This window comes from Emys orbicularis, chromosome 6, assembly GCF_028017835.1.
Source record: "Emys orbicularis isolate rEmyOrb1 chromosome 6, rEmyOrb1.hap1, whole genome shotgun sequence".
Classification (NCBI taxonomy): domain Eukaryota; kingdom Metazoa; phylum Chordata; order Testudines; family Emydidae; genus Emys; species Emys orbicularis.
The window spans coordinates 106,733,156-106,748,486 of NC_088688.1; the positions used below are offsets into that span (position 1 = coordinate 106,733,156).

Genomic DNA, 15,331 nt, shown 5'->3' on the forward strand with positions numbered 1-15,331 from the left:
ACAAAGCTTTGCTGGCACAGCTATGTAAGCTAGGAGTGCTGGGGGGGGGGGAGGAGAAATCACACTGCTAGCTGACACAGCTATGCCGACAAAAACCCCGGTTTCATAGATGCAACTATGCCAACATAAGAGTGCTTCTGTTGACATAGCTAGTGTCATGTGGAGAGGTGGTTTAGCTTTGCTGGCAGAAGAACTCCTGTTGGCTTACGCTGTTTTCCACAAACTGTCGGCATTGCTATATCAGCATAGCTATACCAGTCAAGGCTCTGTAATGTAGACATTCCCTGAGTATATTATATTAATATTCTGTTAAATATTAATCTGCCAAAAGAACCCTCTAACTTTAGTTACTTAATTTTTAAAACATATGCTACATATGCATATAGTAGCATTTAAGAGCTCAGCCCTCATGAGAAACAATGGGAATTTCTACACTGCGATAAAAAAACCTGTGGCACCAAGTCTCAGAGCCTGGGTCAGCTGACACAGGTGCTGGGTCAGCATCTGGACTTCAGCCCAAGCCCAGGCTCTGAGACTCCACAAGGGAGGAGGGTCTCAGAGCTGTGGCTATGCTGCGGGTCTTTTATTGCAGTGTAGATGTATCCAATGGGAGTTTCAGGTGCACAGGAGTATTTCTGAAAGCTACTGAAGCTTCCAGATGACTATAATCAAATATTTATATTATGGTAGCACCCAGAGGCCTCAGCAAGAATGGGGCCATTGTGCTAGTCCCTGTCTAAATGAATATGTAGACATGGTCTCTGCCAAAGAGTTTACAATTAAAGAAGTCTATAGTCAAAAAAATGACATCTGTCTGGACAACAAGTGGGAAAGGATTAAGTCAGAAGTAAGCAATAATTAAAAGTACCCTTTTCATAACATCCTTGTAATGAAGGGGTGGTGAAGAAAGAAGGTCCATATCTCCTATTTCTGATCCTGACCAGTTACTCATTATTTATCTTCTGTTCTAAAATTATGATTCACTATTTGAATAAATTTTCCTTCCTATTTGTTCATAGCACAGGAAGTTTACTTTCCATAGCCCCGAGAAAATTCTACTATATTGTCTATTACATACAGACCAACACACTACTACTTATCCAAGGATCCAATCAGTTTTTCCAATGTGGGAAATGTCGGCCCCCAAAAAGCTCTCTTATGAGCTGATAGCATATCATTGGCAAACAAGGACAAATATATGCAATTTTCTGCTGTGTTCTCCCCTATTCAGTTTAAATATTTTATAAAATGTGTTTTACTGTTTCAATTTTAATTATATGTGCTGTATATCTACTAATATATTATTCATGTGCGTTTCAGTGTTAGGTCCCCTGTAGCATTTACATGGGTTTCCTTATGTGATAGTTTGTACTACACTTCACAAAGAATTTCCAACACAACTGAAATCCATATATACACAAGTGCTTGTATTTGCAGAACGCCAATACAAATATATTGTAAAGGATTATCTTTTCCACAGGATGCAAATACATTAGAAGGATTTACCTTACAGTGCATACTATCAATAGGAAAATATAACAGTATGGTCAATATCACAGTAAGAGAAAGGCTTTCTTTTTAATATAAGCCACTTTAGTACAGACAAGGTCATACTGAATCTAGCCCACAGAAAAGTCTTTTTATAAGCATGCCTAAACAAATGTACTTTTTTCCCCCCCTGAGCCTTCCATTTTTTTAAATTCACCACATTTTAGTCAGTACATTCGGTCTTCATCGTTTCTCTGTACTCACATTTGCTAACTGTGTCCATAAGTCTCCATGCCAATTTCAGTATCTATTTTTCAATTGCAGTAAAGATCAAAAGGAAATTCCTTAAACTAGCCAGATCTTCTATATTTTACACACAAACAATTTAGTTTCCTTCCTTTCTAACTCCTGTTCCAGTTCCCTCTCCCCCATCATTGCAGCCTATGATTTTTTTCCCTTAAATTTGCAAAGTGGAAAACCTAAGCATAGATGTGAATGTGCACTGCAGAGAATATACCAAAGGGTTTCTCAGTTTCCTAATGCATGTACTTAATGAGAATGAGTAAGGTTCTACACTAGAGGTCAGGCTGGGTGTATTCATGGTGCCCCCACCAGTTTTTGCAAGATCTAAGCTTTCATTTACATTTTTAAAAATGTTTCTAGTCCTTATGCTTGTAAAGATATTTTTCTGAGTACTGAGTCTGCAAGTAGGGTTGCCAGATGTCCAGTTTTTGACCGGAATGCCTGGTCAAAAAGGCACCGTTGTGGCTCCGGTTGGCACCGCCAACTGGGCCGTTAAAAGTCCGGTCGGTGGTGTATTGGGGACCCGGGGCTAAGGCAGGCTCCCTACCTGCCTTGGCTCCGTGTGGATCCCGGAAACAGCTGCCAGGCCTCTGTGGCCCGTAGGCGCATGAGTGGCCAAGGAGGCTCCGCACAATGCTCCCGCCCCCAGCGCCGGCTCCACAGATCCCATTTGTTGGCAACCGCAACCAATGGGAGCTGTGGGGGTGGCATGAAGGTAGTGTGCAGAGCCTCCCTGGCTGCCCATGCACTTAGGGGATGCAGGGACCTGGTGGCTGCTTCCTGGGAGCTGCAGTAAGTGCCGCTGGGACCCCGCATCCCAGACCCCCTCCCACACCCCAACCACGTACTCCAGCCCAGAGTCCCTCACACATCCAAACTCCCTCCTGGAGCCTGCACCCCGCTCCTCCCCATACACATTCCAACCCCTGCCCTAGCCCTGGGCTCCCTCCTGCTCCCCAAACTCCTCATCCCTGGCCCCACCCCAGAGCCCACAACCCCAGCTGGAGCCCTCATCCCCCCACACACCCCGACTTCCTATCCCAGCACAGAGCCCTCTCCTGCACCCCAAACCCATCATGCCCAGCCCCACCCCAGAGCCCGCACCCGCAGCCCCCACTCCCTTCCCACACCCCAACCCCCTGCCCCAGTCCGGTGAAAGTGAGTGATAGTGGGGAAGAGCGAGAGACGGAGAAAGGAGGGCTGGAGTGAGCAGGGGTGGGGCCTTGGGGAAGGGGCGGGGCCTCAGGGAAGGGGCAAGGAAGGGGTGTTCGGTTTTGTGCAATTAGAAAGTTGGCATCCCTATCTGCAAGTAGAAGCAATAGTTCTAAGACCAGTGCTGCTCCGTAGGAAATTCCTTAGTTGAGGAAGGAGTAAACGCAACAGAGCTACACTAGGTCCCTCGTGTGAGAGGACAAGAAATTCAGGGGGACTCCACATGAAGGAGGGATTTAGGGCATGTCTACACTACAAACTAAAGTCAACCTATGTTAGTTCAACTTACAGCCACCACAGTAATTACTGTGGTTTTTCATGTCCACACTTCCTCCTTCTGTCAGTGGTGCGCGTCCTCACCAGGAGCACGTCCTCACCAGGAGCGCTTCCACAGACTTAAGAGGGGCAGTGAGAGGGCCTGAGAGCCCGGGCTCTCAGCCCCCCACTCCCTACTGGGAGCCTGGCTGCCGCCGGGGCTCTCAGCTCCCCACTCCCTCCATCTCCTTGGAAAATCCCAGCATTGAGTAAGAAAGTAATACAATAATGTATTTATACATCAAACTTTTTAAGGGTTAACCACCTAAACTAAAATTCCACAAGATGGCTGCAACTTTGGTTGGAGATTTATGCCAGTGCACTACAAACCCAAGATACACCTGTAGGGAAGAACAGTATGATAGAAGAAATCATTACACTAAAATTGGTTTTATATAGCAAAATTTCCCAAAGGTGGCTCCTTAAGTTTTACCAGTTAACATTTCATGTGTACAAATTACAGTTACAAGTCCCACATCTGCACATGCAATTTTTTACCTGAATAAATAACCATTTGTACATGCAATTACATATATTTTTCAGGTGCAATTTAGATGCACAACTTCGAAAATTTGGCCATCTCTGTTTGAGAGACCTCTGTTTTTCACTAAGGCTTCGATTCAGAAAAGCACTTAAACAAGCAGTTAAGTCTATCCTATGCAGGACAGCACTTAGGCATGTACTTAACCTCAATGGGACAAACACATGTTGAACATGTCATCCTGAATATGAATGCTTTTCTGAATCAGAGCCTAAATAATAGAGCAACAAGTATGTGTGTATTGTAGGTACTCTATAACTCCAGAGGATGGCTTCCGTTAGGATAAAAGAAACAAGAATTATGCTAGATTGGTTTTTGTAGTCAGCAGGACTCTTCAATTGAATAAGAATGCCCCCTCCCAAGTTTTAAAAACCCGACAAAATCTTGGACAGGTCCAGCAGAGAATAGAATAAGTAATTTTTTTTCTGGATTAATATCAGCATTACTGAGAGCAGAATTTGTTCCTTGCATTTATATAGCACTTCATATCTTCAAAACATGGTACAAACATTAACTAATCATGTTTTATACTCTGCTTATCAACATATCTGACTTCATTGTTACAGAATCTGAGATATTGCCAATCTACAGGAAGTACCTTTGCAGTGACTTATGGTATGACCTTCAATTCTTAATAGTTTAGAAGCAGCTAAGCATTCTTTCAGAATCTCCAAATATTATATATGGCTGACATACCAACACAGGAAAAATGTTTATTGAAATAATATTGACATTTTAGTGAGGAATTTGAAAAATCCAGGAACATATACACCTCTACCCCAATATAACGTGACCCAATATAACACGAATTCGGATATAACGCGGTAAAGCAGCGCTCGGGGGGGGGGGGCACGCGGGGCCGCGCACTCCAGTGGATCAAAGCAAGTTCAATATAACACAGTTTCACCTATAACGCGGTAAGATTTTTTGGCTCCCGAGGTCAGCGTTATATCGGGGTAGAGGTGTATGTTTAAATGTTCTCATTAAAGTAAGTTTGCACTAGAAAATAAAGTTCATTCTGTTTCCTAATATACTTTATTAATAAAATGATAAATTCCCAGAACCTTCACTATGTACATTCACAACTCCGTCCACACAAAATAAAAAGCTTCAACTTCCCCTTCTCTTCAACAACTAAAAGTTAGGGTTTATCTGGTGCTAGATGGCAGGAATTGAAATCCAAAAGCATCTTTAGAAAAACAATTCTAGCCACAAGTTATTTTTTTAAGAGGCCAAGAATAGAGATGGAGCCATTTTGATTTAAAGCCAGTTCTGAACCACAATGTATATACCCATTCTTCCAAATTCTTATTCTTCAAACTCTAGATTCTTAAAACACTAGTTGGAAAGAATAACAAGTCTGAAAACAGTTTCCCTAACAATAACACAAGGAAATCTTGAGATCTTGCCCATACTGAATATTGCCCAGGCAATCCTGTCTGGTACTAACAGATTCTATCACATTTGATCCATGCAGATTTGTGGCAGACTTTTGCAACATGCTGAACTTTTAAATTAAAAGCAGCATAACTGCTTTACTTTATATGCAGTGGAGCCATAAAGACAAATGTTCTTTTTAATATACAAGTTTCCAAAGAATGAGCTTGGTTCCAACACAAGTTACTTCAAAAACCAAGAGTTTGTCCTTAAAATATTTTAAAATGTTTGGTAATATTTCCTGAAATGTTTTAAAACAAAATCATTGTATTAGACAGATCAGTGGGAAACCATAGAATGAGATTATCTGAGTCTGAAAAAAATAGACATTGAGAAGGTCTAACTTTAAAACAAAAGAATGAGAGAAAGTACCGGTAATTATTATACAAGAGAATAAAAGTATTAACATTTCTCCCACTGACAATTTCAGTTCAGAAAAAGGACAGCTTGGTAATAAAATATATCATATATATTTCAGTTTTTAGCCAGAGCTTTCTGCTTTAAACAACAAAAATGATAAAAAAAAAAAAACTCTTCAGCATGAAAAAACCAAGACCACACTCTACCTATTCCAGCTTCTCAAATAAAAAACAAAAGTCTTCAGAGAAAAATACTAAGATGAGTTAAAAAAAAAAATCTAATCCAGAAAGGGGCTTTGAATACCTCTCCTGAACAAGCCTTTTAAAAGGTGGCTTGCATATTTCTGCCTCTTCAAGGCAATCTTGAGGTTTTGAGTCACTCAGCAGCTTTTTCCACCTAACCAATATGTCCCTTGCAGTCATACTGCAATGCTAGTTTTGAGGGCTCCTTTCTGCTTTACCATAAACTATATTCAGGATTTTCTTCCGAAGTCTTAACCTCTCAAGTGGCAAAAAGCATATACGTGTAATTTACACCCTCCTAAGCAAAGTAAAAAAAAAAAAAGGGAGATAGGTGGAGGAAAAAAGAGCAAGAGAGAGAGATGACATGGCGAGCATATGTACTCACCCAGGTTCCATTGAGAATCATCACAGCCGGCAGCTCACCACCTCTAATTTTACACTAATAAACATCAGCCAGCTATTGGCAGTGGCCAAAGAGGCACTGTTGCATTCCTGTCTTATGGGTTCTGTGGGGTTTAGAGAGGATGGCTTAATTTAGAGCAAGTGTCCCTTAGTACCTTGACCTTAGATGGAAGAAGTTGGTCTCTTCTCAGGAAAGAGAGGAGCTGGGAGGAAACACTCAATTGAAACAGCCAATCCAGGAGGGTACAGAGTAAAGTTTTTGCTGAAACAGGTTTATTAGCTTACCAGTTTTTGAAGGGGCATTGTTAGCAGTCTGAATAAGAAATATGACTCAGCAATACTATGTTTTATTTGAGTCATTAAATAATCTAAATAAATACAAACCCAGGGATCATCAACCATTTGGTTTATTTAAAAAAAAAAAAAAAAAAAAACACTTGTGACCAGTTTGTTTGCTGGGGTTAGACAAAAGTGAAATGAGTAATTTACCATTCCCGTCCCCTTATGAGGTCTTGCAGTTGTACCTGCAGTGGCCTACTAATACAATTTTGAGACAAGTGGGAGAAAGACAAGGGAGAAGTAACGACAGAAGTAAAGTATTAAACATTGAAATGAGCAGACAAGAGAGCAATGCAAGAAATCCAAAGATTTGCATGAGTGGTGGAAGTCATAAGAACATAAGAATGGCCATACTGGGTCAGACCAAAGGTCCAATCCAGCCCTGTATCCTGTCTACTGAAAGTGACCAATGCCAGGTGTCCCAGAGGGAGTGAACCTAACAGGTAATGATCAAGTGATCTCTCTCTTACCATCCATCTCCACCCTCTGACAAACAGAGGCTAGGGACACCATTCCTTACCCATCCTGGCTAATAGCCATCAATGAACTTAACCTCCATGAATGTATCTAGTTCTTTTAAACCCTGTTATAGTAAAGTCCTGTTCTGTGACTTTATGCTTGAAAAGGTCTGAGCATAAAATCCGGGGTGAGGAAAGTAATCAAATTGGGACCGTGTTCCTCATGGGTGGATATATATAATGTTCCTCCTACCAAGTTTCCCTTTTCTTTAATTGACTGCAACAAGCCTGATGATCCTTCTGATGCAGACCCTTGCTGCAGCTCACTGACTAGCAAGATTCCTCTCAGCAGCAAGAAGCAGATGGCACCCTCCCTGCTATGTATAGTGTAGACATAGCCTAAGGCACAGAGGTGAAGTAACTTGCCCAAAGCCATACTAGCAAGACAGTGGCAGAGCTTTAGAGCTGGTCTATACCGGGGAACTTGCAATCGGCACACCTACATCTCTTAGGGTGTGAAAAACCCACTCTCCTGAGACACATAGCTACGTCAACCTAACCTGCGCTGTCGACAGCACTAGGACGATGGAAGAGTTTTTCCGTTGACGTACCTCTGGGGAAGGTAGATTAACTATGCTAATGGGGGAACCCCTCCCGTAGGTGTAGGTAGCATCCAGGCTGAAGCGCTATAGCCATGCAGCTGCACCATTGCAGCTGTGCCTCTGTAGCAGTTTAAATGTAGACATACCCTTAGATTAGGCCTACAGTGCAATCAAATCATTTTCATAACATTCTTCAGCTTTTTATATAGTAAAATATACAATGTCATCTGCTGGTCCAATAAAGCAAGTGCCACAGGGCTTCTCTCTTACCTTTGCAAGTTCCTCCTGTAATTCTTTGCAACTTTTTTCATTATCCTGGAGTCTCTCAGAGAGATGTGTAATTACTTTCTTCTTTTCCTCAATCTCTTCATTTAGTTGCTTGTTTGTAGAAAAATACTCTTTTTCGAATCTGAAAAGTTTCAGTGTTAGAACAGGTTTTTCAAATATATTTTTGTCAACCAACATTATATACTTTTAAACACAATTGACAGATGTATTATATATCGTGTTTTCATGCCATAAGGCTTTAAAACTTGGCTTTACTTTTTTTCATAAAAAAAAATCCACTCCTTAAATGAAAGCCTTTAAAGAAATAGTACCTCCCCTTAAGATAACCAGGTGTTTGTACTATGCCTGCAGTCATAAGTAAAATAGGTTTAGTGGTCTTGATGTGGCCTCTAGATTACATTTAATGAACAAAATTCACCACAGTTCAATTACCTCAGAAATTGACTCTTATTCAGTCTCCAGGCAAGTCTTGCCTAACCAGCTTTGAATTAAAACGTAACAGTAGCACCCACAGTGTCTATATGAAATCTGGTTATGTTCTATTCTAAATTGTGTGGCATAGGATTTTAATGTCAAACAATCATCTACCAATGGTTGAATTCTAAATGCTAGGGACATTATTACCCTCATTACTCACTGTCACTGGAAGTGATGTCCAGGAGTTCGGAGTGAGAAATCCCATCCTATTCCTTGCTTTTAGAATTTTAACAGTGGGATCTTCCCCTGAATTTGTTTGTTTGTCTATTTGCTGTAAAGAATGTTTATGCTTTATGAGCCATCCAAGACAGACTTGTGGGACAAGGGAAATCATCACTGAGAGAAGGAAAGTTGTTCCGTGGTGGCAGTTTGTGGCTTGGGAGAGAACCCAGACTGTTGACTCTGTCTAGGGCAGAGGACCACAGCCTTGAAGTGTGAGAGAGTCAGGGCTCTCTGCACTTTTCGTCAGAGGGAATCCTGGGAAATGCAGTCCCAAGTCCCAGAGGATGACGAGACTTGTAGGCCTCCACAGCAAAGCGTAATGGGAAAGGGGGTGGCAAGATAGTAGCAGTCATCTTCTCCCTTATAAGAGGGAGGTTGACGATGCCAACAGCCCCTCTGAGTCAGGGAGAACTCTACTTGTTTGCTTTTGACTTTAATCACCAGATCTTTGGGGAGAGTCTGGAAACTCAGGAATAGTTGGGAGGAAGGAACTCTGGTAAGGGTCTGTTTCTTTTAAACTTTATTACAAGACTTGCAGTTTGACTGTTTGACTTTAAACTGGCACTTCTCTTGAGTGAGTTTGGGTTCTCTGGAGGAAGAACTCACCTTCCCAACCCTAGGGAGGGCTGTGTTTGTTTGTAAAATACTCAATTGGCAAAAGTCATGCTGATACAGCAGCTAATAAAATTGCCCAGATCAGCAATTGAGGTGAAACAGTAGAACACTACTGTTTAGTTCTGATGCTAGAATCGATAATTCTTTCTCCATGTCTAACGTACTAACCAAGTATGTTAATTAAGCTCTAAAATGGCTATGCCATTTGTATCTGGCTATTTTATTTTGGTTTTCTAATTTATTTATTTTTACAATTGAAATATATAATTAATAAAGGTTTAGTACTTAAATCTATAGATCAATATCTCTAATTCGAGTGGTGTCATAACTGTAACAGTTATGTCCTCTCACAATCCAGTGTTAGTTTATCAAAATAAAGTTGATTATTAGCCATAGTCAAAATATATTTCCAAATATTTCTAAAAGTAATTCTAGATATAAAAAATTGCTGCTCCCTAAGGAAAAATTGGCTATTCATTTTTTCCTGTTTTTCTAATTTCTTTCCAAGCTTAGGTTTAAGGCCAAAAAATATTATACTTTTATTATGGTTATGCAAAAACCTTTGTTTTTCAATTTAAAGAAAAGCAGGTCTCTTAATTTAGATAATGATTCTGATATTGATCCAACAGATTATTAGATCCGAGACAGTTGAATGCAATTTAATTTTTATTTAATTATTCTTATGAACAATTACAATATAACAGAACACTGAAATTTGTGTAAATCTAAAGATATTTTGAAAGACAGCTAAAAACATGGTTATGAATTTTTTTTTATAATTGTTGTCAATATTTTGTATAATGATTTAGTGTAAATTATAAATTTAAAAATAAATTTGGCCCTGGTATGGAGTAGATTACATTTAACAAACAAAAAATTCACCACTTCCATTAGCTCCGAAGTTGCCTCAAGACTGAAGTCTTGCCGGTTTTAACCATTATTAAATTAACGTGCAACAATAGCACCCAAACTATCCATATATTGTGTATTAAATCTGGTTGTGTGCTATTCTAAGTTGTGTGTTGTACAGTTTGAACAATTTGCAAAATTTCAAACAGATGTTCAAAGAATCATGAAAACGTGGTCTAATTCTATAAGGTTTAATTTTTATTCTTAAATCATTATTATAATTTTTGTTTCCAGAGCACATTCAAATATCAAAGCAATTAAAACATTAAGACTTAACATCACTGTTATATTGGTATGTATTATTCCCATTTCACAAAGGTGTAAATAGAGGCACAGACAAGTTAAGTGACTGCTCAAGGCCACCGAGGAAGTCAATAAAACCCAGACTTTGAATGTCAAGCCCCATGCTGTAATCACTAGACAACATTCCATATTCACATCTGATCAAATAATGCTATTGTACTATGTCCACAAAAATCTATTAATAAACACATGTATGGTCTGAGCTTGCAAGGCTCTGAGATGCCTCAGGTCCCAGTAAAGACAACAGGAGTTGAGTGTGCATAGCACTTGCAGGTGCATGTCCCTACTAACAATAATTGCCAAGGCAGAACCCACAGAGTTACTTTAATAAAACAAAATTAATGGAAAGTCAAACAGTACTGTATCCAAGCCACTTTTTGTTTTATTCTCAGAACCCAATTTTATGTGTGGAACAATTTAGGTGATCTTAACCCCTTTTTCGTTTAAAAAATAAAAGCGCCTGTGAATTTTTTCCATTATCCAACTTTTGCTTCTAGATTGGTAAAGCAAGGTCCATAACTATTTTTTTGCATCCTGTTTTAGCGTAAGAGATCTGATAGTTTGGAACACTAAATGTGAAGAGAAAAAACAGAGGTGTAGCAAATAGCAGATGGGACCTCTTTCAAATGACCTAGATCCGATACTGGCCTTCCCTTTTTTCTCCTCTTTGCAGTGAAGCATGCTGAGGAAGCCAGGGATACAAAGTCCTTTCTCTACACCACCCTATCCCGTTCTGAAGTCATGCCAGAGTCCAAGATTAGGAAACATTCCAGAGGTAAGCATTTCGTTTTACTTTTGGATGTTTGCTTGGTCTCAATAGACTTCTGATGTAAAATGGTGGTGGAGAGGACAAACCAAAAAAACAGAAGAATTGTAGCATGGAGGGGGGGAAAAAACAGATGACCACAGTCAGTGGGCAAACCTGATGGCAACAAGTTAGGCTGTTATGGATCATTAAAGAGCATTCTAATGCAAAGGTACTACTTTGCTTCCCTCCTGTCTTCATTTTCTAAATATTCCCTTTTGATAACTCCAGACCTACCAAAAAATCACAAACTTTCATGGTGGCAACCATGTTTATATAAAAAGGCTGTGAATGGGGAGAAAGGAGGTTCATGCGATAGTTGCATGAACCACCTCCCCTACACATCTGTAATTATATAAGATCCCTGTGGCAATTACAGCAGTTTCTTAAATGAAAAAATATGTATGTATTTTTAGATATCTTTTCATAAGATTTAGCAGATGAAAGCATGGAAAAGGAACAAGCAACATGTGACCACCTGCAAGCGTTCCACAGATCACAGTTTAGGAACCTCTGATCAAACACAATATTTGTGCAGTTTGAAAACAGCTGGGGGGAAAAAGTGCGTACTAGAAGAGTATGACATTTTTAAGAAAACAGAACAGTACAAAGCTGCTAGGAAAATTATATTGAAAGACTAAATATTTCCTGGAAGAAGTAAAAAATACCTAAGGAAAGGATAGTGGAAAGAGAAAGCCTCTGGAAATTTTTACTAAAGCAGTAAAATATTTTCCTTTAACAGTCATATTAGGACAGCTAAAACAATAAGAGATAATTGGTTTCCTAAGTTTTGTGGACTTCAGTGGATTCTACAGTGTTCTAGGTACCAAGAGGGAGGAGGACTGGGGACTGGAAGATGAATTACTCAAGCTAAAACATTAGGAGCCTAAAGTCTCTGCCATGTAGCCTCACCAATCTCCAGCCTTAAAATCACTTTCTTGGTTGATTCCAAGATCTTGACTGAAATAATCTAAGAGTTGGATTCACAGACTTGATACCACATACAATGATAAGTTAACGGGGAGAGTAAGAGCAAAGTAGCATTGACAGATAAACTAATTAACATAATCTTTGACTAAAGCAGTCACATATGTTTATATATGGGTTATCTCATAAAGGAAGTTTAATACATAGCACAAAGTTCATCAATATTTAGATCAAAGACTGTAAGATCTAGAGCATGCATTCTACTTCTTATCCCAAATTTATTATGCCATAAATTGTAAAACGATCAAATTCATACATTTAATGAAGTTTTACACAAGGTGAAAAGGAAAGCATCAAAACAAGTTAAAATATTGCAGAAATCTCCCAAATGAAAACCAATTAGCTCATGTAGGAAGTCACTGAGACAAATCAATACTACAGTGTATTTGGGAGGCGTCACCATTTGTAGAACGATGAATTTTTGCAAAATATTCATGCCTCCATGGAATTTAACAGCAGAGAGCAGATTCTTGGGATAGTTGAGTTCCTTGGTTAACTCCACCAAAGATACACCAGGGATAAATGTGGTCATTTGTGTTTAAGAAAGGGAGCCCCTTTGGTACTGAAAACCCCCTAAGACATTCTAAAGTGGGCAGGCACCAACCAGAGAGGCTCATTCCCCAGTTTTAAGTGACACCTGGAGCATGCAATCATATCAAACAAAAGGTGTATTGTGAAGAGGAGTTCAAGCTTACACTATGCACAGGATACAAACAAAATAAGTGCATAAACACTGAAAGTCTGTTTGTGCTGATTATAGACACCCAATATGTTTCCTTTAGCAACTGTTCAAAGCTATTTTCTGTAGTAACTGTACATACTGTAAATAAAAGATACTTTACTAATCCCAACTCCATGTCTGTACACACTCACTCTTTTTCCAAAAAGGAAAGAAATCATACCTTGGGATCAAAGTTTTCTAACCACTCAGAAGTTGAGATTTTACTAATTTTGAGATTCTGAGCCACATAGAACCATAATGGACCATTAGAGAAGCTCTAACAAAATTATAGGCTGAAAGGGGAAAGAGTTCTTTGAGACAAGAGCAGAGTGACGAAGAGGTGTCTGTAGAATCAAAGAGTTCTCTGAAAACTGCAAGATAGCTGGATAAATTTGGAAAAATGAAACTTCATCAATATTCTTAGGTGACCATGGTTTAGATAAGCTGATTTGAGGGGCTTTATTTTGTCCAAAACTAGAGCTGAGAAGACATGTTGTCCTTGTAAAGTTTGGGTGAGAAAATATACTACGGTCATGCAATAACATCTGGGCCACGGGCTCACGGAATCTAACTCTGTCCTACTGTGTAAGATCCAAAAAAATCCTAGAAGTGTTGTATTTGATGATACAGACAGAATGGCCAGGGAAGGTGGCTCTGGCCAAGCTAGAATGATGGTACCTTGAGCAGGTGGTCATCCAGGTAATGTAAAATATGAATTCACCCTTTCCTGAGGGCAACAACCATGATCATCATGATTCAAGAGAGTCTGGGGTAGTGTTGCCTCTAATTTTTCCCACCTATGGGCAGAATAAATTTTGTTTTGTGCACCAATATGGAGGTGATGTGTGACGCATCACCTCCTTATTGGTGCACAAAACAAAATTAATGTGGCGGAGGTGGGGCCAAGGGGTTCAGAGCGTGGGATGAGGCTCAGGGCTGGTGCACAGGGCTAGGGTGTGTGGGGGAGGGGGAGTTGAGGATTCTGACTGGGGGTACAGGCTCTGGGGTGGGGCTGGGGATGAGAGCTTTGGGGTGCAGGCTGCCCCAGGACTACAGCAGGGAGAGAGGACTTCCCCTAGCTCTCTCCCCCCACAGCAAAACCTGGGCTGGGGGGGGGGGAAAGAGGCACCTCTCCCCGCCATGGCAGTTCTGGGGCTGGGGCTCGAGCTGGGGCCAGGGCCAGGACCGTGGGATAGGTGCCTCTCCCCCAGTCACTGCAGGTCCAGGCTAGGCCTGGGCGGAGAGTCACCTATCTTTGCAGATCCAATAACCACCCCAAACACACCAAAAAATCTCTTATCTACAGCCAGGCACACAGATACCACAGAATATGCTCTGGGATATACACCTTAACTCACTCAAAACAACATTTACCAAACAACACCACTCCACGAGAGAAGCAGATTGCATCATGGAATAAGCCACCCAAATACCCTGAAAAAACCTGCTTCAAGTTTCCCAGGCCTGAAGAGTTCCGTGTAAGCTCAAAAGCTTCTCTCTCTCACCAACAGAAGTTGGTCCAATAAAAAATATTACCTCACCCACCTAGTCTCTCTAATATCCTGGAACCAACATGGCTACAACAACACTGCATACAAAAGCTAAGAGGCATTCCTCGCCATGAATAATCTGCAGCTTCTCTATGAAAATCTGTAAATTAGAATTGCCCTAACAAAAATAAATCCATATTAACTTGCTAAGATGAAAAAAAAATGTTGTCACATGCAACGCTGCTAGCAAGCGTCCCAATATGAATGTTTTGCAAATGATCCATATAACAATAGGTTACATTTCTCCATCTTCCCACAGTGTGTATATGTACCAGCACTGATGGAATGTCAGGCCTGTTCAAGTGTGTGTGATCATGTCATCTTCTAGTGACTGCAACCTAAGAAGGATGTAAATTATAATACTACACACATTGTTACTGCTGGCTTACAATACATTTAGTAGATAAATAAACTTACATATTGAGTTTTTCCAAGCTCTCTTGGGCATTACGTTTCTCTCTCTCATATGCATTTTCCACCTCTTTGAACTCTTTCTTGATCATTTCCAAATCAGAAAGAGCTTCTGCTTGGCTGGCTTTTTCTACCTGCAAAGCTCCTTCAAGGTCTCGAATCCTTAACTACCAAATGATAAGAAAGCAATTAAAGCAAGTTAGGGAAAGCTATCATTAATCTTCAGCAGTGTTCTCTTTTGCTGTGTCTGTGTGTGAGTGAGGGAGCACTAAGCACACAAAGGGATATGAATACCTACCATAAAGAGCAGAGAAAAATAAAAAGATATAAGGTGCTTTTACTCA

At 40.2% G+C, this 15,331-nt stretch overlaps 1 protein-coding gene across 1 annotated transcript in view; it reads right to left on the reverse strand.

Moving 5' to 3' along the window:
• CCDC171 (coiled-coil domain containing 171) overlaps nucleotides 1-15,331 on the reverse strand; it is a 224,415-nt gene that overhangs the window by 146,809 nt on the left and 62,275 nt on the right. Inside the window, exons 9-10 of the mRNA XM_065406609.1 lie at nucleotides 14,994-15,154; nucleotides 7,970-8,108 (exon numbers count right to left, since the gene is read on the reverse strand). Coding sequence (XP_065262681.1) covers nucleotides 7,970-8,108; nucleotides 14,994-15,154 — 300 coding nt within the window. The remainder of the gene's footprint in view (nucleotides 1-7,969; nucleotides 8,109-14,993; nucleotides 15,155-15,331) is intronic.